Raw genomic sequence first — 22856 nt, 5'->3', positions numbered from 1 at the left:
GGTATAACCACAAACGGACAGAGGTAAAACGGAAACTGTCTCTCACAACAACTGAGTTATGAAGACAACAAAAATTCTAGTCCACCTATGTAGGACTGCAGAAGACTCTGCAGAAGAAATCTGTCACCTGATATGACCTGGAAGATTGTAGGTTTGCCTAATAGAGATCTAAGGAACCAAGCAGTGTTGGGTATATTGGCCCTCAAGTCCCTTTAATGCAAGTCAGGTCACTTGCGGCCTTGTTCATAACATCTCCCCGGGATCCTGTGGGAAGCTGTTCTCTATGAATACAAGTACCGCTCCTAGTTACTTGAATGGGGAAAGACCGAAATCTCCAAAACGGTTCATCAAGATTACGAGCAAATAACATATTTCAAATCAGCAATGAAATCTGAAAGCAATTGTATCATAAATTGTGCTCCGTTGGCTCAGATCACGCTAAAAAAAACGTGCTATTATTCTGATGGGTCCAGTTACTGCATGTGCACGTTCTCGATGAAAACTGACAGGTGATGTCTCCATCAAAAATATGATTGGGTCTTTTAACTGCAACATGGTACTTCCATTACAGTCGCCATATTAAGCGTTTCAATTTCTCCCATTCATAATTATACTAGTGACCCGTCTCATTCTCTACAGTCTCAGATATATGTTCCAGTTGTTTCATAAGTCATAACAGTTGTTATTAAGACAACAGGACTTGCCATTTCAGAGCTTTGCTATTATTAACTGAATTCTTACATGTATGAATTGAAGTTTCACTAATTATTACATGTTTATGTTTCATTTACTCAACCTAAGGGCTAGTTAGCATGGGCCAGTTAACCCCTGTTGATACTCCCTGCTGGTACCCATTTGGGCTCAAAGAGTTTTTCAAACAGGCTCTTAAAAACATTAAACTGATATTTCTCATTTTCGTTTTTGCAAGTTAATTTAGCCACAGCAAACACAGCGATTTTAGCTTTGCACCAAACCACTGGGATAGCCTCACACCTGGGATAGCCTTACAATTTAAATATTGCACCTAGTAAATTCCCGTTCCAAAGGAGAGATGTGGAAAGTCCATTTACTCATCAATTTATCCATTGATAATATACAGTATATTGTATAAATCGCACTGCTTGCCAAACTACTAAACAACCAAACATTTCACCATATTGTGCACAAAGACACTCAGGAACCGCATGAGTCATGAGAGCGTCCTCTTGCACAGCAGCTAACCTTAAAGCTACAGTATGTATGATTGAAACTGAGATGACGAAGTTGGTGATGGCAAAAAATTCCCTCAGAGTTCTAGGGGCCTTTCAGCGTAGCACTGGGAACTCACAAGCGCAGTAACAATGAGTACATGTGAAAAACAATTAAAAAAAATAACCATAGGTTTTTGCCCACTTCAGATTCTAGTGGTACACACACACACACACACAGACACACACACACACACACACACTCATACGCAAACACACACAAAAAGATTCGAGTGGGGATAATTTGAGTAGCACAGCAGAAACTAACCAATTCCTGTTGTTTGTGCTGTGTCTGCTGAGATTTTCTCAAATTGATGTGATAATGATAAGGCATAAGCTTGTTCATTTTTTTGTTGTGTTTTTTACCAGTAATGCCATTCTAGCATGTTCACATACATTTTTTTTTTTTTTTAAATATGGTGTCATGGTTTCCCAGGTGCATAAGTCTCACATTTTAAGGTTTCAGAAGCGCCCCAGCAACATGACAGTTAGGATTCTCATTGCACGCAAGACATGGTCATTGCCTTAACAGTGTCATAAATCACACACTGAAGTTTCAGTAACTGACAGTTAGTTTGTTTCATGCTCAAGGTATAGAATACTCTGTTTGTGTCTTGACAGTACCTTGAAATAATTTGCATGGTAATAACTTAATTCTAATTGAATTCTGTTCCAGTACATAGACAATTTTTCTCTTAGAATATATTCAGTATATTTATATTATTTTGCTTGAAATGTTTGCAGTAAGAAATAATCTTTTTGTGGCATTAGTTTTGTCAATTTTTCTTGCTCCTGAAATAATATAATTGCTATAATAGTTATTATATTGTGAGAAACATTTCAACATTTTATAGATGTGCTTTAATTTAAAGGTGCACTCAGTATTTTTTATTTTTTTCCTCCATAAAAAAGGTTTTACTCCTAAAGAAATGAATTGTAATTTTGGAACATATACAGTATAAAAAATCATGAGCACTCACATGAGATGAGGACTCTAGTAATATCAGTAACCTTATAAAAGCTGTTTTATTCTACATGGGGCAGGGGCGCCCTAATCGGGGCTGCCATTTTAGAATCACATGACCAGCTGAATACTACTTGTTTAATCTCAGTAACTGTCTTGTTATTGGACACTTTCACTCTTGGATTAAATTAATCATGGCTGAATTTGAATAGTGAATTTCTACAATGACATCTGTAACTAAAAACTTGATTTTGAATTATGCTGCAACCACACCAATAGGTGTCACTGAAAGTCCAAGATGACACAAACAAAAAGCTACTGAGTGCACTTTTAAAGTTACATAACAATATTACACACACACACACACACACACACACACACACACACACAACACACACACACACAACACACACACACAAATGTACACACATCATATGTTACTGCTCTCCTGGGTTACTTGAAGGCAGACTGTGGGTTTGAGAGTTTCACTATAAACATTCTAAGGGGCTTACCGCTGGTTCTCTGTTTACCATGCCAAAAACACTTAAAAAGGTGTGATGCCATTTGGTCATATACCACACTCTTCATGCTATATTAAGAGTGCTGTGATATCAAAATCAAGCCGCTGGGTAACCTTGATTAATATCCGCTCATCTTGTGTTAGTTTTGAACATAATGTGAATGATCATTAGTTTATTATTTAAAATTAACCCTCACAATACCAAAAACACTTAATATTATACTTTCTCAAAGGTTTTTTTTTCTTCTCAAAGCATTTTTAATAAAAAATATTACATAAACAGGCAAACATGTGGCATCCTGAATTAATGATGCATGTTTAAAATAAATAAGGCCTCACAAAAAAGTAGGTTCCTCTTTCAGAGTAGCCTTTTTAGCCTTATTGCCTTTTTGTGTATTTCCATACACATATACAGAATACAGCGGGGTTAAGAAGTCCATGCCTAGTGCAACCAGATTAGCAAACGCAGTATGCCAATTAAATATTTCTTTTAAGATTCATAACTTTTGCACCTTTAACGGCAACATTCTCTTTAGAAAAACCACCACTGACAGCATGTCCACTGACCTTCTGATGCATTTTGCATACAAAAAATGATCTCTCCTTGAGCACAAATATTTATTCTGTTTAAGTTAAGGTTGACTTGAACTGTGGTTGGTAATTTTTTACATAATGGTTAGGCGACCCCTAAGAGTGTAAGTGGATGTTCTTGGCCTAAAATAAAAAATTACCATATCTAAACTGAATTTGTTATCTTATCTGAATTTTATATAATTTAAACAAAGTCCTATTAAGGCGAGTCAGTCAACTTGGCGTACATCTTTGGAACTCTCCCGGGCAGCTACTTTCTATGAATACAAGCGGCACCTATCTACTTGAATGGGGAAAGACCGCAAACTCCAAGCGGTTGGTGAAGATTACAATCAAATAACAAATTTCAAATCAGCAGTAAAATCTGACAACATTGGTATCATAAATTGTGCTTCTTTATCTTAGATTATTTTAAAAAATTGCTATTTTTCAGGATGGTCCAGTTGATGTGCATGCACGCCCTCGAGTTTGAAAGACGTGAGCACGTTCTAAAAGATGACTGGCTCTTTTACCTGTAAGGCGAGACTTTCTTTTCTCCATCCACCATATTGGCCATTCCAGTTTCTGCCATTATTTTAATACAAGTGGTCCCTCTCAGGCTAAATAATCTCTGCATTTAAGGTGCACAATAATAAGAGATCAAATAACTGTGATTAGATTTAATAGTTACAAAAGGACCTAGGATAGTCGTTTTAGCAGCAATTGGCAAAGAAATAAAACCTAAATCAGACCATGAGTGCTGCAAAAGCTGACTTTATGAGCTCATTTGTGAACAATTGCACTTTCACACTAATATTACAGCACTATAAAGGTTACACACAATAAAAGACCCCTACCAGAGGTAGAGTCATATCACTCCTAGAGTTGTTCAAGCAATCATTTCTGATTGGGGAAAGGATGCAGGTCTTACAAAAATATACTGTGAATAGCATAAAAATATACAATGAATGTGCAATTCAGGAAACATTTTAAGCACTGGTGTCTCCACTGTTGTGAAGACTGCAGCTGAGTGTAATTGGTCTTTTAGTGTTGAAATGTAGATACTTTTCAGCTTTTCAAAGAGAATTCAGTATAGCCTGTGACACTGAACTCCGATTTTACAAGGTATTTCAAAACATTCAAAGCCAAATGAAAAGAACAGCAAAATAATAATAATAATAATAATAATAATAATGAAAGGTTGTGGACTGGTACCCCAGTGTTGTGAGCCAGAATGGGAATAAAAGTATTCCTCAAACAAAAATTAAGGATTATTCAGAGGGTCAACATAACTAATAGCACAGTACAGTCAATCAGTATCCAACTATAGTCAAACAAATAAAACATTTACAAAACCATTGACATTGACATACAAAACTCTTCAAAATTCTGCCACAGATATTTCAGTAACACTTTCTACTGTATGTGTTTTTCAGGTTTTCTGTGTATATTATGTATTATAAAACTATTCTTCATGCCATGTAACACACACACATGGACAGTTGCCCAGTTGTCCCCGTCCAACAACTCCCCGCCCCACAATTCAAAAGAAAGAAAGATGGCATGAGGGTGAGTAAATGATGAGAGAATTTTAATTTTTGGGTGAACTATTTAAGAATACCTTTATAATGCATAATATGCAGCTTCACAGATATTTCCTTTGGAATGTTGTCATCTACAATTTTTTCAAACTCTTTAGGTTATTCTAGCTGTTGCAGCTAAACTTTCTAGTAGAATAACTTATGCATAAAAAACAGAAAAAAATGAAAAAGATGCACAGATGTGTTATTATCTGAAACAAAGAGAAAAGGTGTGTCATACCCAGAAACAATCAAAAGTGTCAAGGATAAATTCTTCTCTGAGTAATAGGAACCAAGCATTGGGCATTACATTTCTTTTTCAGCAAAGAAAACACAATATTCCTGTGCAAAAACAAGAAGGAACTTGTATAAAGTGCCTCTCTGGCAACCAGCTGCAGACACTGAAGTGAATGAGAAATAAGCAATTGTAGTGTCATGTCTGAATTATATCTCTAAAGCACAGTAAACTACTAAATTATACAGCAAGGTGTTGGTGATACTGTATGTCAGATGTTGGTCTCACTGATGAGAAATGACAAAATCCCTTCTTCTCCTTCTTGTTACTCATAATTTGGTCCCTTGCTGGGTTTTTTTTAATGTATAGCTTTCTAGGCCAAAAATGACTTTACTTCCTTCAGTATCCACTAAAAGTCTCTTTGTGGACCTCTGAATGTGTGTCCTGTAGGTTAAACAATCACTCATCCGATTCATACCTGAAAAGAAAATATAATGCAATAAATTACAATAAACTTGGCAAATGACATTTTTATGATGACATTTTACACGAGTTCAATGATGTAACATGCCAACTAAAAGTGTACCTCTGTAATCTCTTTCTCAGTTCTTTAATCTGATCATTCTTTTTAGTGAGAATCTCCTTCATGTTACGATAAGCAGCGGTCTGCTGAAATTTCTTCTCCATTTCCTTAAAGGACAAACATAACCATGCAAGAAACATGATACGGTTGATCCAACACATTGAGCTTCACAGATGTATAAACAGATACCTTAAATGATTTAAAGACACAAAACGTTTGACTTGCATCTTGTAAGTTCACTATTGGGTGTCCATTTATTTAAAGCTGGGAAATAATGTGTCCCATTGCACTTGAGCTGCGTGTTGTTGGGCCTCATTTATTCAGATAGAAGACAAAGGCAGGCCTAATACAGTCGTAAAAACCTAACTCAAGCCCCCACATTCCAAGTCGTAAATCTTACTGCTAAAAATCACGCCAAAATCAAACAAAGGGAGTCCAAAACAGACTGCAAATCCCATGAAGCCTTGCTCACTAAAGGATCGAACTCTCAACTCCTATTGGATGAGGCACACAACAGAACGTCCCTCAAACATGACATCATCAGGAGTTGAAATACCTCTGAAATGCTTTCGGGATTTGCTTCCAGCGACATTGTTCACCGAGTATAGACGTAGTTTATCGCTGCTCTCAGGTGCAACCTCGTGGCACAAGGAAGTAACATCCGACTTGAAACTGTGGCCATACAATCTCCATCTCGCTGGACAAGTTGAGATTACTCTGTGTTCCACCGAACACTCTAACGGATCCGAAGGAGACCGCCGAGCAATTCGCATCTTCATCTGTTGGCCTACAGAAGTGAAGAGATTAAAGATTTTTCTTCCATCTTCAATCAAGTCGACATTTCTGAGTTCTCCGCCAGCCCGCCGAGAATCAACAGCCATACCGCCCGCCGACAGAGCGAGGAAACGGCCTCCCGTCATCACACGAGCCTCAAGGAACCGGGTCAGAGTTAAAGGATGGAGGAAAACACATTCTACCTGTGTCCTCATGCGATTCAAGTAAGAGGTTTATGTCTGGGCAGAGATAGAATATTATAGTGTGTTATTCTTGTGTTTCAAGGTTTTTGCTTGTACAGTTTACGGACCGCCATGTCCCCTCATTATTAATACTCAGGGTATTAATTATCACAAATTTGTTTTGCTGTATTGTGGTCCAACCAAATTGGATTGTTGTGCAATTTCGCCATCGCGGGTGAGACAGCAACTGAGTTCATCCATTAAAGAGTCAAATAACGCGGGACTGTTTACGAGCCGTCCACCACGTCTCTGAGCGATGAACTAATGGCTGCTCTCTCTCCCACGATCGCGAAATCGGCTTTAGGGCCGTCACTTCTCTTTCTCGTACTAACCACACACGCACACATACACGCACGCGACCCCTCACAAACATTCTGGCACACATTTTTGGCTCGTAGATAGCTTAAGTGCTAAAGCCCAGCTTTGTCCCTAAGCTACCGTACAAGCGGATACACGCGGTAACTGGTAGACGCCATCTCCGCTCAATTCGCGGTCAGATTCCCTGGCCGGAAGTCTCACGTGACATACTCTCCACGAGAGTCATGTCTGCCACTTTGTGCGTGTCCCTCCTTACACACACACACACACACACACACACACTGTCACACACACACCTTATGTGTTATAGGATTATTTTATTTCCATATCTAATCATATCACTGCGTGACATACGTTTGTAGTTGTAAGTCGGAAGTTTATTGACTGCATTGTATTAATTATTAATTGATATTACTGCATAAATAAACTTTGTTATATTTCAAAGAGAAGTGTTTTGGTTTGTTTTGCATACGTCTGTGTCATGCTGACGGGATGTCAGTGCTCGGATTCAAACCTTCATTCATTGTTTTTTTTTCCCGAAAATTGATATTCTTCGGATGTCGATTTTCCTAAGAAAACAATCTAATATAGAGACTGTTTTACTATTTGGTTATTAGTCCCTGATTCCAGGGTGGTGCCCCATCAATGTTAATCCTTATTAATATTCTACTGATTTTTGATAATTGATAATTATCTTTGATGGTTGTTGAATTTGAATGATCAATAAGCTAGTGTTAATTTTAATGAATGTTTCATCGTTGTTAACAATTAACGATTATCTTTGATAATTGTTGATTTTAAAAGGATTAAAAAAAGCTAACATTGATTCTCATCAATGTTCTATTGATTTTAATAATTAATAATTATCTCTGATAATTATTAATTACTGCTAATAACCAAACTTGCTCCTAAACATAGCACACTACATTTACTGGAGCCCCATATGAGGTTTTAATGAGTTAGATTCAATTGATTAATTTAAATATTAATTAATAACTACAGAAATAATTATTAATTATTTCTGATAGTAACACTGATCTAAACAACCAGTAAAGCCCTACAGTGTATAACAGGTTAAAGAATGGTCTATTCCATCTTCAGTACCTTCTCAGCCAGGGAAAGTTGCTCTTGGACACGGAGCAGGTCATGTTTAGCAGATACCAGGTTATCTTGCAGGTCTTTCTGAGAAGCAACGTTGGCATTCAGAGTCTTCTCGAAGTCAGCCTGCATCGCTGCTACTGTATCTTCCAGATTAGCAATCTCCTGAGCGCGCGTTGCAGACTGACAAAGACAAAAAGAGGCTGTGAACATTTTGCCATCGCGCGGCAGCATGTAAACTTGACAGGACATTCAACACTGTCCATTTGGCCATGCAGATCTAAAAAAATAAAACAGCACATACCACATAGTTTCCACGAAGCCAAACAGAAAGTAATAAAGGAAATGGTCAGAAATGAAACCTCAAGCAGAATATGAGAAGTCACAAAAAGTCTTGACGTTTTTTTAAGTTAGGTGATTGACAAAGGGACAAACCCAGTCTAAAACGAGAGCAACGCAAACAAAAACAAGCTTCATGGTGGTAAACAGGCAAGTTTCAAATTCCCAGTCACCATGTGATAAATTTGATACCTGCTGATCTCCTTGGTTCTTCTGAAGGTCTTTCAAGGCCCTTTCTGCTTTGGACTTGTCATCTAGAGCACTCATGGCCTAGAATACAACCGTGATAAAGGCATTAAATATAATCAAACTCTACCATGAATAATGTCTACAAATGTATTTTCTACAGCCTTAAATCTTTACACTTCCAAGGTGGCACAGAAGCTGCATTTAAACTGGCATTTAAATGCATTTACACAGACTGTTTAATGCAGCTCAGAGCAGGATTAACTTGGCTGTGTAAAGACGCCTTAAGTCGCTTAGTTCTTCTTTATTTGTAATTTGCTTGGATATAAGCGTCTGCTAAATGAATAAATGTCAGTTCTTTTCACCTGGGATTCCAAAGTTCGTAGTCTAGATTTCAATTTATCTTTCTCCTCCTGAAGTCTAGAAATCTCCTGAAAACATGAAATGAAAAGTCGAAATGACCATCACTGTTAGTTGTACTGATATACAGTACATGCGTCCATATCTGATTTGTGGGTTGGTGAACATAACTGATCAGTTATACAGGGTTCCCACCATTTTTTGACCAATGGAATTCCATGATTTTCCATGACCTTTCCGAGCATTTCTGATAGAGAAAAGAGAATTTCAAAAATCATTTAGATTCACACAAATTGGCTAATGAACGATTCAGATTGATTTGTGAGCCATTCTGACGATTCGCTTGTGAGCACATTTTAGTGGCCGAATTTTCTCTCCAAATGCATTTTTTCCATCCGTCTGCATTGTTTTTTATTAGTTTTTTTATGTAAACATGTTCTAGGCAGACATCTTTGAACGTTGCGCCGTGTCAAGCTATTTTTTTTTCAACTTCTTGCACAGCAGCACTGAGTTTTTTAGACGTTGCGTCAGGTTAAAAAGAACATCAACTTTAAAAAAAAACACACCTCAAGACACCTGTGTTCTGTTCTATTTATGAGCTGCGTCTAATGCCCAAAGTTTACTTCTATATATACCATAAAGTGTACTTATAAGTATAAGAATGCTGAGCGTCCACGTATAGGACGCCTTATGCAAATTTCGTCATCAGCATAGTGCTCGAGCACTGAACCCGTGCAGTCAGATTTTCCTAACCATGCATACTCTGAATGCGCAGAATGCACATGCGCCTGGAATTATTTGCATTAATTAATGGGTCCACAAGGTGGCACCACTCACAATTGAGCCGTTGCTGTCACGAAGAAGCGCTAGAAGATGTAACCACCGCAAAACAACAGGAGACTGAAGGTAGAAACAACAACAGTGGATGTGCACGTCAAGAGCGTGTGTGTGAGGAGGTCAGGAGATACCGGCATTTGTATAACTCGAGTCTGAAGGACAATAAAGCATCTTTATGGGTCTAAACTCCTCAAGAGAAATAGTCCAGTATCTCATAGCAGTAGTAGCACGCATGCGGCAACCGTCTGTGTATGTAACCTTAAAAGGCTGGTGTTAGACTGTACACATACACTAAGCGTTCGCGCCAGAACCGAAGTATATTTTGGGTTTAACACGTTCATTCTGAATGGCCCCTTACTCTACATACAAGCAATAATTAGTAGAAGTTTTTGTTTTGTTTTTTATTAGCATTGGAAAACTTGACTTTTCCAGGCCTGGAAATCACAATTTTAAAATGCACAGATATTTCCAGGTTTTTCATGACTGTGGGAACCCTGCTTATAGATCATATGAATTGTCACGTTATACATACAGTATGTATCAAATTTAGTTTAAACTAATTGTCACGTTTACCTTCTGGAGCAGTTCAGACACACCTCCTTCATTCAGTGGTGCTAATTTTGGCTTATTGGATTCCTGATTTACCTGAAAGCACATAAAACAGATGCTCAAGTTAGCCTACAAGGACATAACAATAAGCTACAATGAAAGAAGGCCTGTCACACTTTAACCTACAAAATGTGTAGGCATGTAGGAGTTTGTGCAGGCAGCAGGTGTTATATGTTTTTGTATATCTAGTGTCAAAAAGCAACTCAATCACTACGCATTTTACAGACCGATATATGTCCTTTCCGGACCTGAAATGAGCTCACCTTGCTGTTAGGTTTGAAATCAGTCTTCTCAAACTCAGCAACTTGTTCTAGTAACTCTCTAATAAGATGAAAGAAAAACAGGTTTAGAATCATGCAATGAGAGAATAGAAATGTAGAGATTCACTATGATTCCAACAAGATAGATGAGAGTTATCTTATATACTGTAAAGGGGTCATATCATCAAATTTCGAAGAATCAAATTTCCCTTATCTTTCAAGTTCGTTGTAATATGAAAAAAACTTTCATATTTTGTTCAAAACATTATCGATACTAAGCTGAAAAAACAGTTCCATACTTTCTTACAACGTCTGACATTGGACAGATGAATACATCTGAACACATGAACAAACATAACCGCCCACAATTCCTCATTAACAACACCTAATGGGTGATGATGACACCAGATGCACTAAAGATAAGAGTAAACATTGAGAAAGTCTATCAGTCCTGCCACTGTTCCTGGCTGCGTGTAGCACCTACCGCTCTGCATATCTTTTTTAAGGATCTCCGCATTAGAAAAGTGTGGCTGTTTTTTTACAAAGTTTTTCTAACAATCGTTTCAGTCCGACTATTTTGTGCTACACATTTCAGCACAGATTTTTTATGCATCTGTCACAACATAATGCAAGTGTTGCAAAAAGGATGGTATATTGTACACAGCAAAGCTCTGTATCTCATTTCACACGAGAAGAGGGTGTTTACACAGACGCCACAGCAGCAAAAAAGGCCTGTTTAATTCTAGAGGTCAAAAAGATGATGAAAAATGGTCGTAAGAACAGAATTATGACAATTTTATGGTTTTATAAGTGGCATTTGAGGAAAATTAAATAATGAAAAAATTTATAACATGGCCCCTTTAAATGCATGAGAAATTTTCATGAATATATGTCGCACATCTCGCACAGAGAGCATCTAACCATTGGCAGTCATAGTTTATGTAACCGTATCTCAAAGCCACACAAAAGAAACATCTCTGACACAAAAGCAGGTGCACCTGCTCTGATTCTCAGTTGTAGGTGGAGTCAGAAGAGAATGAGAGAGTAAGAACAAATATACATGTCAGTTACATGGTTCTAAGAGGAAAAATAAAGCCTCTCCTTCTCCTTGTGAAAACAGTTTGTGGTAGCCAAAACATCTCTCCACCAGCTGGCTATACGTGTGGTCTGATAAGGTTGCGGCTAACACTTAGGACGTGCAGATATGGGTGTTTTCCCTGTGTGTGTGTAAGCCAATGTGTGTGAGGCCCATCCCTGATGTACTTGGGAGGGGGGGTGGAATACACAAACACACAGATGTTTATTTGAGGCTAGTTATGTAATGGAGATGAAACACACTTAGCCGCAAACACACACTCTGCAAAAGCAACATGTTTCAGTAAACTGTGTTTACATGTGTGATTGCATCTCAGCTCAGTTTGTGATATTCAGTGTTGTGCTTTCTGTCAACTGTAAATAAAATGTCAAATGAAGTTCATGATGTTCGGCCACTACATATACTACAATAGATAATTTAAAGGAACAGTTCACCCAAAAATTAAAAAAATACATATTTTAGAATCATCTACTGTTTCTCATGTTCAAAATCTGTGTGGAACACAAAAGGAGATGTTAGGCAGTATGTTAGCTTCAATCACCATTGATTTTCATTGCATTTTTTTCCCCATTCAATAAAAGTGAAATGTCAGCCTTATGTGGAAAGCCTTTTATTTCAGACTACAGCAGTGCAAGCACAGGCACTTGAGTGCGCGCTCAGGGAATTTGCATATCACAGGCACAGCTTGTTTATTTGAAGGACTACAGAGAACAGCCACTGATTTACACAATGCTTTCAAACACAAAGATAAGGTACCATTAACCTTTGCGGTTTAAATTCATTTTTTACTGTGTACCGTATAAGCGACAGAATTCATGCAACACAGAATCTATGGAGGAATTTAAAATGTTTAAGTACTGCATGCATTAAAATTTAATGAAAAAGCAAAAGTAGGCCTTAATAAGGCATGATCTTTCTTCGGTTCATAATTCAAAAGTATATATATGCCTAATTGGTCATGTAAGACATTGCTTATGTTTTTCGCTGTGATAATGACAACAAGGTTTTCCAAACTTTCCTTCTGTTTATTTGAAAAACCCTACTCACTCTGCTAAGCGTCATGAGACATTGGGCATGGGGCCCTCCATGGTGTATCGGCCCATGGGCCTCTCGGTTCTTAATCTGTCCTTGGCGGTACCATTCATTACAGTTGTATGAATGGTAGTAATATTTCCTAGTAGTTGCAGGGGCGGTACTAGGATGTGATCTTTCGATTTTGATCTTTAGGGTGGGCAGCTGTTTATCTCTTTGTCGGATTTGGGGGGGGGTACTCCTACTTGATAATTTCACTTAGGTGGGTCCCACTTGATTGTGTTTCACTGTTGGTCCGATGGGGCCATTAGAAGTTTCAGGGGGGCACCAAGAAAATCTAGGGGGACATGGCCATGGGTTGTAGTGGCATTCAGCTAAACTCAGTTGTGGCTCTGACTCTGCCTCACCACAATAACGGCATGTATTTGAGCCCACTGCTGCAACAGGAATTGTTCAAACAGAACCTGGGATCTTGATATGCGCTATTCGATACTGAGTGGAGGGGGCATTGGTCAAATATAGTGACAGATCCTGCCTCACAAATATAACATCATGAGTAAAATGAATCACTCTGCCTCTAATTCCTCATTGTAAGTTCCCCAAAATTATGAAAATTTGGGCTGGTCGTTAGTGTGATCTGATAAGGTTGCGGCTAACACATAGGATGTGTGGATATGGGCGTTTCCCTGTGTGTGTGTGTATGCTACTGTGTGTGGGGGGGGGGGGGTGGGGGGGGCAGCATACACAAACACACAGATGTTTATTTGAGGCTAAGTATGTAATGGAGATGAAACACCCTTAGCCGCAAACACACGCTCTGCAAAAGCAACATGTTTCAGTAAACTGTGTTTATATGTGTGATTGCATCTCAGCTCAGTTTGTGATGTTCAGTGATGTTCTGTGTCAGTTCAGGCATGGTGTATCGGCCCATGGGACAATAGGAACTGTTCAAACAGAACCTGGGATCTTGATAAGCGCTATTCAATACTGAAATACTGAACTTGACACAACGTTTTAAAATGCACTGCTCAGGTGTCATTCTAAATGCAAAAACCTTTTAAAAGTGGACATTCTTTTAACACGCGGTACTCCTGTGTGAGATGCTGAAAAAACGGCTGGACATGGAGCAACGTTCAAAGGCGTCCATCTAGCACGTTTACATATAAAAACAATTGGAAAGGAGTACAGATGGACACAAAACCAGTTCTGTGTAAACGGCCTCATGTGCTACAAGAGGCTGATAAGAGTGCAAGACGCAATGCACAAAGACCTCCACTAAGTCATCGCCAGTGCTTTGCACACATCTTAAATTCAAAAGCACAGTTTTTGCATTTGAATGTGCATTTTTATTTCAAATCTATGAATATTCCACAGCCTTACAGCCTAACAACTCCATTTGTGTTCCACGGAAAAAAAGAGTAAATGACAGAATTTTAATTTTTTGGTGAACTACCCTTTGAATGGCTATTTTGGGTATCTATTAAACAGATTCCAATCTTTATAGTAAGTAAAATACTGACATAATTACCAATTGCCCCAGTTTGAGTATGTATGAATACCAAACCCATGATAATTATGCAATAAACTTGCTATGCTTCAATCAAAAATTCTAAGATCACTGTGGAGTTACAGATGTTCTAGAGTGATGTCACCTGCTCAACTCTCAAATTCCTTCAAAATCAACAAAGACTGCTTTGACAGTGAAAGTGTGACATTTAGTTGACCTTTTTGCATGAGGTCAGAGCAGAGCAGTGGTAAGGATGTGGCTTTGACTCTGACAGTGGAGCGGAGGGGGCATGGGTCAAATTTAGTGACAGATCCTGCCTCACAAATATAACATGAGTGAAATTAAGCACTCTGTCTCTAATTCCTCATCGTAAGTTCCCCAAAATTATGAAAATTTGGGCTGGTTGTTAGTACAATTAATTGATTAGGCTACAACATCAAGAACATTTTGTCAAAGGTCAGTTAACTGTGTAAATACTGTTATTTATTCATCAGTTCCCAACCTGTATCCACCCTGTTACCAGCCTAGTACCAGATGATTTTGGAAAGGACCACGATATTGAAGTGCCTCAACAACAACATCTCTCTGTCCCTCTGTGTCTGCAGATCTAATTCATCAGTATGCAGTTCTGAGCTGAATTTCTCTACTAAACTTCCTCCTTCCCTGGTCCATTCCTCTAAATATGAGCTACACATTGAAATTCAGCAAACCCTTCCTCTAGCCCTGCAAAGTCAGTCCACGGTGGCACCTGGAAACTTTTCAACCCAATAAACTCACTTCTACAATCATTCCACCATACCTGTTTATCAAATCCAGTCAAATCCTTCTGCTCGATTCTTTTCCCCACTGCTTCCATTTCGTGCCTCTTGCTCTCTCTTACCTCTTCTTCAGACTGCAGTCGCAGGTAGAACACCTTGTTGTAGCTGTCTGAAACTTTCTATATGCCTTAAAATTAAGCCCACACCTTTAAAATACTGTATGCTGAACCATAAACTCAACCAACCATCCTTTACAGCTTATTTCTTATAGTATAGTGCAACAAGGTGTCAGTTTTGCAAACTATAGGTCTATTCGCAATGAGAGAGTATACGTCCATGAGTTGTGGATGGGAGCTGATGGTCAAAGAATAGCCTGAATGCAAAAAAACATTAATTATTATTTTATTTTACAACTAATTTATTTTTGATAACAATAAACAGAAAATGCAATCTAAAAATGTGCACATACATGCATCAAATTATTCAATATTTAGAGCAGGCTTTGCAGGTAATTAACAGGGCTTTAGAAGAATGGCAGAGCTAAACGTGGACACACTGCCATCAAAGGATGTGAAACTCAGACAGGAAAACGGTCAATTTAGAGTTAAGAAAGCAACCTCAGGCAAGTCAGATGGGCATCATGTCACACATCATCCGATAATAACAATAACAGAAAAATAAATGTTCTTTGAGTACATTTGTTGAATATTTGTATGGCTTTTGCCCAATGTGGAAAACGAATGCAGGGTTGAGGTAACAGGAGCGGTCAGGATAAAAATCACTAGGGGCAGAGAGCAGTGAACATAAAGCAAAATTCTGTGGGAGTGGGTGGGTACGGGAAGGAAAAACAGTCCCGCGCAGACCTCTTTATTGTTCTTTCCTTCAGTTACAACTGAGTCCACTGCGGGGCACTGTGGATGTGTGTCGTCGAGTTATTGGATGAGAGAAGGAGATAAGATGGTGTCTGTACCTTCAAGCAAAGCCAAGTGTAACAATACTTGTAATATTTTGATTCTTATTGAATTCTACTCTGTTGGTTTTCAGTTCTTGTTAGAGTCATGCAATCCAATGGACGACGATTTGCTTTTAAGGTGGAATGAAAATGTGAAGCAGTACAAGAAACTCAGAAGCTTATTAGATTTAGCAGAGACGGGCCACTTCTATTAAAGGGGTAGTTCACTCAAAAATTTAACTTCTCTCATTTACTCAACCTCATGATATCCCAGGTGTGTATGAATTTCTTTCTTCACCAGAACACATTTGAAGAAAAATAGAAAAATGTCTTAGCTCAGTAGGTCCTTAAAGTGCAAGTGAATGGCGATTTCTCTTCTGAAGGTCAAAAATCACAGACAGTCATCATAAACGTCATCGATACGACTTCAGTGGTTAAATTAATGTCTTCTAAAGCGAAGACACTTTTGGTGCAAAAAAAGATCATTATTTAAGTACTGTAAATGAATGAAACTGTTCTTGGTAACTTGGGTGAATAAAACAAATTATAATTTTTTTGTGGGTTAGAGTACTCGACCACAAAATTACTAGAAAAGGCCCATCCCTAATACACGACAGCTGGATGGTGTGCATCAGATTGCAGGGGTCACAAAATTCAACAAGAAGTATCAAACTACTTTTAACTTGACAGAGCTGCTTATAAATATGGCATTTATGGCACAAGATGCTGAAACCAGTGAGACGCAACACAACCAAAGTGAGACACTCCAAAGGCGTCCATCCGAAACGTGTCTATGGACCAAGAATTAAAAAATAGAGGAATACAAGAAAGTATTCTGTGTGAACGACAGATCTGCTTCAGATAGATTGTCAAACTCAATTGCAAAATTGCTTGTGATGTTCCTCGTTTGTAAGTTGCCGTGCACAACGTCTTATAAAATTTCCGTGAGAGCGCTAAATTTAATAGCAATTTTCATGCCAGCGCAAAGTGCAATGGGTGTGGGTGTTTGCGCTATTGTGGGTGTACTGTATAGTAATGAAGTGACGCAAAGCGCAATTTGCTGTTTTCCTAAGAAATAGGTTGTTGTGCTAAGATGTTTGAAAATCACATCTTATCTCAGTGCAAAGTTTAAACTCAAGTTTCTGCATTTGCAGTTTGGAGATTCCACCAGCAGGTGGTAATAAAGTTAATGTACAAACTCTGAAAATATAGTGGAACATCAAATTATGTCCCTGACAATCAAAGCTGTAGCTGTCTTATATGAAACAAAAATTTATGAGATTTGTGTTAAACTATCTATATGTTATAATTTATTTTTCAATTATTATTATTATGTTTCAATTTACAATTGTATTTATGGTCTAATTTGTAAGCCTAAAGGTATTTTCCACCTGTTGTCGTAGTAATTTTTAAGTCACTGCAAAATGGGCCGGTGGAAGAAGTTGGAGAGAGTAATATGTTTGGAATTTGTAGGCTATGATTTTTTTTACCACTTCGTTATTTTGATTATATGTTCGTATCGTTTGAAGTGTAATTTCAATTTAGAAATATTTTTGGTAAAAAAAAAGTTTCAATAAATTAGTCATTTTTCAAAATCAAAATCGACCAGTAGAAGTGAAGTGCATGCCAATACAACCACTGTTTTTTTGTTTTTTTTTTAATATTTTTTTATCCCCTTTTCTCCCAATTTGGAATGCCCAATTCCCACTACTTAGTAGGTCCTCGTGGTGGTGCGGTTACTCACCTCAGTCCGGGTGGCGGAGGACAAGTCTCAGTTGCCTCCGCTTCTGAGACCGTCAATCCACGCATTTTATCACGTGGCTCGCTGTGCATGACACCGCGGAGACTCACAGCATGTGGAGGCTCATGCTACTCTCCACGATCCGCGCACAAATTACCACGCGCCCCATTGAGAGCGAGAACCACTAATCGTGACCACGAGGAGGTTATCCCATGTGACTCTACCCTCCCTAGCAACCGGGCCAATTTGGTTGCTTAGGAGACCTGGCTGGAGTCACTCAGCACACCCTGTATTCGAACTCGTGACTCCAGGGGTGGTAGTCAGCATCAACACTCACTGAGCTACCCAGTCCCCCAATCACTGTTAATACTAGCCATGATTTGTGTGTCAGTATATGAAAATTATTAATAATACTTATATTCTCTGTAATTTAACAGAGCCTACATCCAAATTCTGACGAGATTAATATTTTCCATGCATATAAAATGAGCAGGTCACTGTCATAGAAATATGCCTGAAAATCATCAAGGACGCAGTTAATGCACAAAAGAATGTAATTTTTAATTCTTCTAATTCATTGCATACAGTTCATTTACACTACCAACTGCTTTTGAATGTGCTGTCTTGGTTTATATCACTAGTGATTGATGGAATGAACTATATAATAGAACACAGATGGTGGAATAATAATCGGAGAAAACCTCAGAATTATATTGCACTTAATCCAGCTCATTTGCACATGCGATTTCGCCAAACCTACTTGCGCACGGACTTAGCGCATGCTTGCACGAAAAAACTAAATTTCATGGCCATGCCCACTGACACTGACTTATGGCATAGTGCTGCCCTAAACGCTAGCACTCTTAAAATAGGGCCCTTAAACTTCTCAAACCATTATCTCTCTCACACTTAACCCTTCCATTTCCCTTGTTCCTCCTCCTCACCTGTTCTCCAGCTCAGAGATGTCTGTCTGCAGTCTCAGGTAGAATTTCTCTGCCTGGGAAAAGAGCTGTCGCAGCAGCAGCACGTTAGTGTGAGCAGTGTTTATGAGTTCCATCTCCACCTCTCCACGCACCAGAACCTGCAGTCCATCCAGCATGTCAGACACCTCATCCACCGTGTATGTCTCCTCAATGAGCCTTTAACACGGACAAAGACAGAAAAAATATAAGGGCCAAGAAAAACATTTCAGAAACTAACAGAGGGTAACTGCTAAAACTACCCAAAAGGGATAGGAAAACATATCTAAATTACAGGATATGGGGATGTTTGACATCTTTCTGCAGCCTCTCACCTGCTGTCCTTCAAGTCTTGGAAACAGGAGTCGATGGTCTTCAGTCTCAGCGCCCGTTTAGAGCGGGCAAAGCGCATGTAGTTTATCACCTCATTCTGATGGTGCTCATTAAACCCCAAATCAGCCTATGGAAGATAGCACAGAGAGTTCATTCAATGGCAAACTGGGTTTCACAGGCAAGTTTGCGCTCTTTACCACAAAACTTACAGTAAAGAAACAGCGCCTTCTTCTGGATGAAAGAAGGCAACCCTAGAATTAAGTGCTATTGAAAAATCACATATATATATATATATATACAGCTCTGGAAAAAATTATGAGACCACTGCAAAATTCTCTGGATTTACTATTTATGTATATTTATATGTGTTTGAGTAAAATGAAAATTTTTGTTTTATTCTATAAAGAACTGACAACATTTCTCCCCAATTCCAAATAAAAATATTGTCATTTAGAGCATTTATTTGCAGAAAATGACAACTGGTTAAAATAACAAAAAAGATGCAGTGTTTTCAGACCTCGAATAATGAAAAGAAAACAAGTTCATAGTCATTTTTAAACAACACAATACTAATGTTTTAACTTAGGAAGAGTTCAGAAATCAATATTTGGTTGAATAACCATGATTTCTAATCACAGTTTTCATGCGTCTTGACATGCTCTCTTCCAGTCTTTCACATTGCTGTTGGGTGACTTTATGCCACTCAGGGCACAAAAATTCAAGCAGCTTGGCTTTGTTTGATGGCTTGTGGCCATCCATCTTCCTCTTGATCACATTCAATGGGGTTCAGGTCTGGAGATTGGGCTGGCCATGACCATCTGGCACCAACAATCATGCCATGATCAAAATCACTGAGATCACATTTTTTCCCCATTCTGATGGTTGATGTGAACATTAACTGAAGCTCCTGACCCGTATCTGAATGATTTTATGCATGCACTGCTGGCACACGAATGGCTGAATTGCGTGGATGATTGTTGGTGCAGATGGGCTGGTATGAGTATTTCTGTAACTGCTGATCTCCTGGGATTTTCATGCACAACAGTCTCAAGAATTTACTCAGAATGGTGCCAAAAAAAAAAAAATAAACATCCAGTGAGCGGCAGTTCTGTGGACAGAAATGCCTTGTTGATGAGAGAGGTCAATGGAGAATGGCCAGACTGGTTCGAACTGACAAAGTCTACGGTAAATCAGATAAATGCTCTGTACAATTGTGGTGAGAAGAATAGCATCTCAGAATGCTTTACTGAGATGCGGGTTGACGCTGTTTTGGCAGCACGAGGGGTTGCTACACAATATTAGGCAGGTGGTTTTAATGTTGAGGCTGATCAGGGTATGATGGATGGATGGATGGATAGATAGATAGATATGTTGACAATATGTATAAATTTATATACATAAATTTGTCTCAAATAACCATTCCAAATTATCAATTGTTGATTTTTCATTTCAGTACAGAAAATACTTTCATTGTTGACTATATAGTACCTCTTATTAATACAGTGTTTAGTACAATTTAAATTAATTACATTAATAATGCGATTAAAGTGGAGAGATTACAATATGTGTTGTGAAAAATGATCCAGAAATGAGATGGTTATAAACTACCTATAACATTAAGACAGACCTTGATATTGCCTGCAACCTACACATTGCAATAAAACCTATCAGTATTGTTTTATATTGAAATCGCATTGCATTTAATGATTTTAATGGCCTGATTACGTTGTAACCTGGTGGTGTCATCCATCTCCTGTCTGTCTTCACTCTCTTCACTTCCTTAAATCGCTTATTTTTGTGATCAGACAGAGTTTTTATAGCTCAAAAATGAAGCATCTGTGTAAACTTGCTCAAATCACACGCACACACATGATTTATTCACTAGTTTTCTATCAGATCAGCTAATGTTAGCTGGCTAAGCTACTTACCATTACAGCAGGATGATGCGGAGGAGTTGTATCGTGAAAAGAAGAGAAAATCAACGACTCTAGAATAAAATAGTATGCGTTAACATAAGGCTTGGTTATAAGAAGGCATTGAATAGAGAAAATGGTGGCAATAATGTTCAGGACTGGAAGATATGTAATGTAAGTTAGCGAGAAGAAAGCCCTGTTGTGCTTGTGGTTGCGCTTGGAAACGGAACAGCGTCACTGCGTTACTAACCACACTGGAGAGAGAGTTTAGAGAGCGGACACTAGATGGCGCTCTGCAAACGCCTGCTTCAACAGAAACAGAAAAGTAAAGAAATAAAGAAATAAAAAATGAAATACTATTAAAATAATGCATCATATAAATTAAAGTAAATAAATGTTAAATACATAATATTTTTATGAAATATTAAATAATATGAAAGTATATTCAACATTAATGATTCAATATGAATTAAATAAGAAATAATTAAACTAAATAATTGATAGTGAAATTATACATTAAATAACAATTGGATATTTTAAAAAATATTAATATAATATAAAGAATAAATAATAAAGAAAGAAAGAAAGAAATCTTCATATTTAATCAAAATCTTCATATAATTATAACTATTCACAGAATTAAATGTTTATTAAAGTTTTAAAGGGGTCATGACATGCATTTTTTATTATTTTATTATGTTCCTTGAGGTTCACTTATAGTATAAGTAAAAAAAATGTGCACAATAAACAGTAATATATTTGCAAAACATGATCATTTCCCACCCTCATTCTGACCCTCTGTCAGAAATGCTCGGTTTTGGTGCTGCTTCTCCTTTAAGATCTGACAGTAAACGCCCACTATTATGATTGGCTCTTTGCTCTTGACTGACCTGCTCTCTCCTCGCCATCTCACTGCTCACTGCTGTGGAGGAATTTTTGAACAAGTCATTTTGGCAGCTTGGTTTTACCAAATGTTCTTTTTGCAGTGAGGATGAAGTTTTAATTTCTGAAACGTACAGTATGTTTTTATAGGACAATGAACAGTTACATGCGAAAAAATCAAGTAAAAGTTCATTCCTCATGTCATGACCTCTTTAAGGGTCATTATTCAGGTGTCAAGTGTTTTCCAGACCAGAGATTGTTTAGCCCGAGATGGACCACTTGTACGCGAGGAATTGGAACACCCAAGATGGCAGATGTAGAAAAAAAGTCCTGCCTTACAGGTAAAAGAGTCAATCATTTTCTAAATACAGGCATTGCCTGTCAGTTAACTCGAGAACGCACGTTTTTTTGTTGTTGTTTTGTTTTTTCTCAGCAAGACCTGAGCTAAAGAAGCACAATTTATGATACAGTTGTTGACAGATTTTACTGCTGATTTGAGATAGGTGATTTGATCGTAATCTTAACCAACCATTTTGAAAATTTTGGTGTTTCCCCATTCAAGTACATAGAAGCTGTACTTTAGGATTAGATTTCGTGGTAGGGTTAAGGTTAGGGTTAGGTTTATAGGGGTTGGTGTAGGGTTTCTGTAGAACTCCAAATAAACATAATAAACAGTGTGTGAACAACAGTTGCATGCGGCTCTCGTGAGATTTAAAGGAACCGGGCGGTTACCTTCTTCTAGACATAACCATAGATAATAGCTGCCCGGAAGCATTCCAAACAAGATTGCTGCTGTGTGGACCGACTTGCCTTGAAAGGGACTTTGTCCAGACTGTGGCTAAAGTAGCATGCAGATGGATTTGTCATATTGTACATGTTGATTTTCTCAGCGCTGGTCTGTATGGACCAATTACAGTTGTTTGTGATTACGGAATTAGACATTTTATGTAATCATTTTTAG

At 38.1% G+C, this 22856-nt stretch overlaps 1 protein-coding gene across 3 annotated transcripts; it reads right to left on the bottom strand.

Moving 5' to 3' along the window:
* Positions 1-3958: 3958 nt before the first annotated feature.
* LOC127434743 (leucine zipper transcription factor-like protein 1) lies at positions 3959-21227 on the bottom strand. 3 transcript variants are annotated; one of them, XM_051687694.1, is made up of 10 exons: positions 21029-21227; positions 19103-19227; positions 18753-18947; positions 10726-10783; positions 10427-10498; positions 9022-9087; positions 8663-8740; positions 8138-8296; positions 5703-5806; positions 3959-5594 (listed from the first exon to the last, which is right to left on the bottom strand). In XM_051687694.1, the coding sequence occupies exons 1-10, from the start codon at positions 21029-21031 to the stop codon at positions 5576-5578; spliced, it is 879 nt and encodes a 292-aa protein (XP_051543654.1). In that variant the 5' UTR covers positions 21032-21227; the 3' UTR covers positions 3959-5575. The 3 variants fall into 3 exon arrangements, with proteins under 3 accessions (XP_051543654.1, XP_051543653.1, XP_051543656.1); XM_051687693.1 differs by having other exon boundaries at positions 3961-5594; positions 8138-8314; XM_051687696.1 differs by lacking the exons at positions 3959-5594; positions 5703-5806 and adding an exon at positions 5832-6486 and having other exon boundaries at positions 8138-8314.
* Between the last annotated feature and the right edge of the window lie 1629 nt (positions 21228-22856).

Source organism: Myxocyprinus asiaticus, chromosome 44 (assembly GCF_019703515.2).
Source record: "Myxocyprinus asiaticus isolate MX2 ecotype Aquarium Trade chromosome 44, UBuf_Myxa_2, whole genome shotgun sequence".
Lineage (NCBI taxonomy): Eukaryota > Metazoa > Chordata > Actinopteri > Cypriniformes > Catostomidae > Myxocyprinus > Myxocyprinus asiaticus.
The sequence above is the reverse complement of the archived record's forward strand: the minus strand, read 5'-3'. Positions and strand labels throughout refer to the sequence as shown.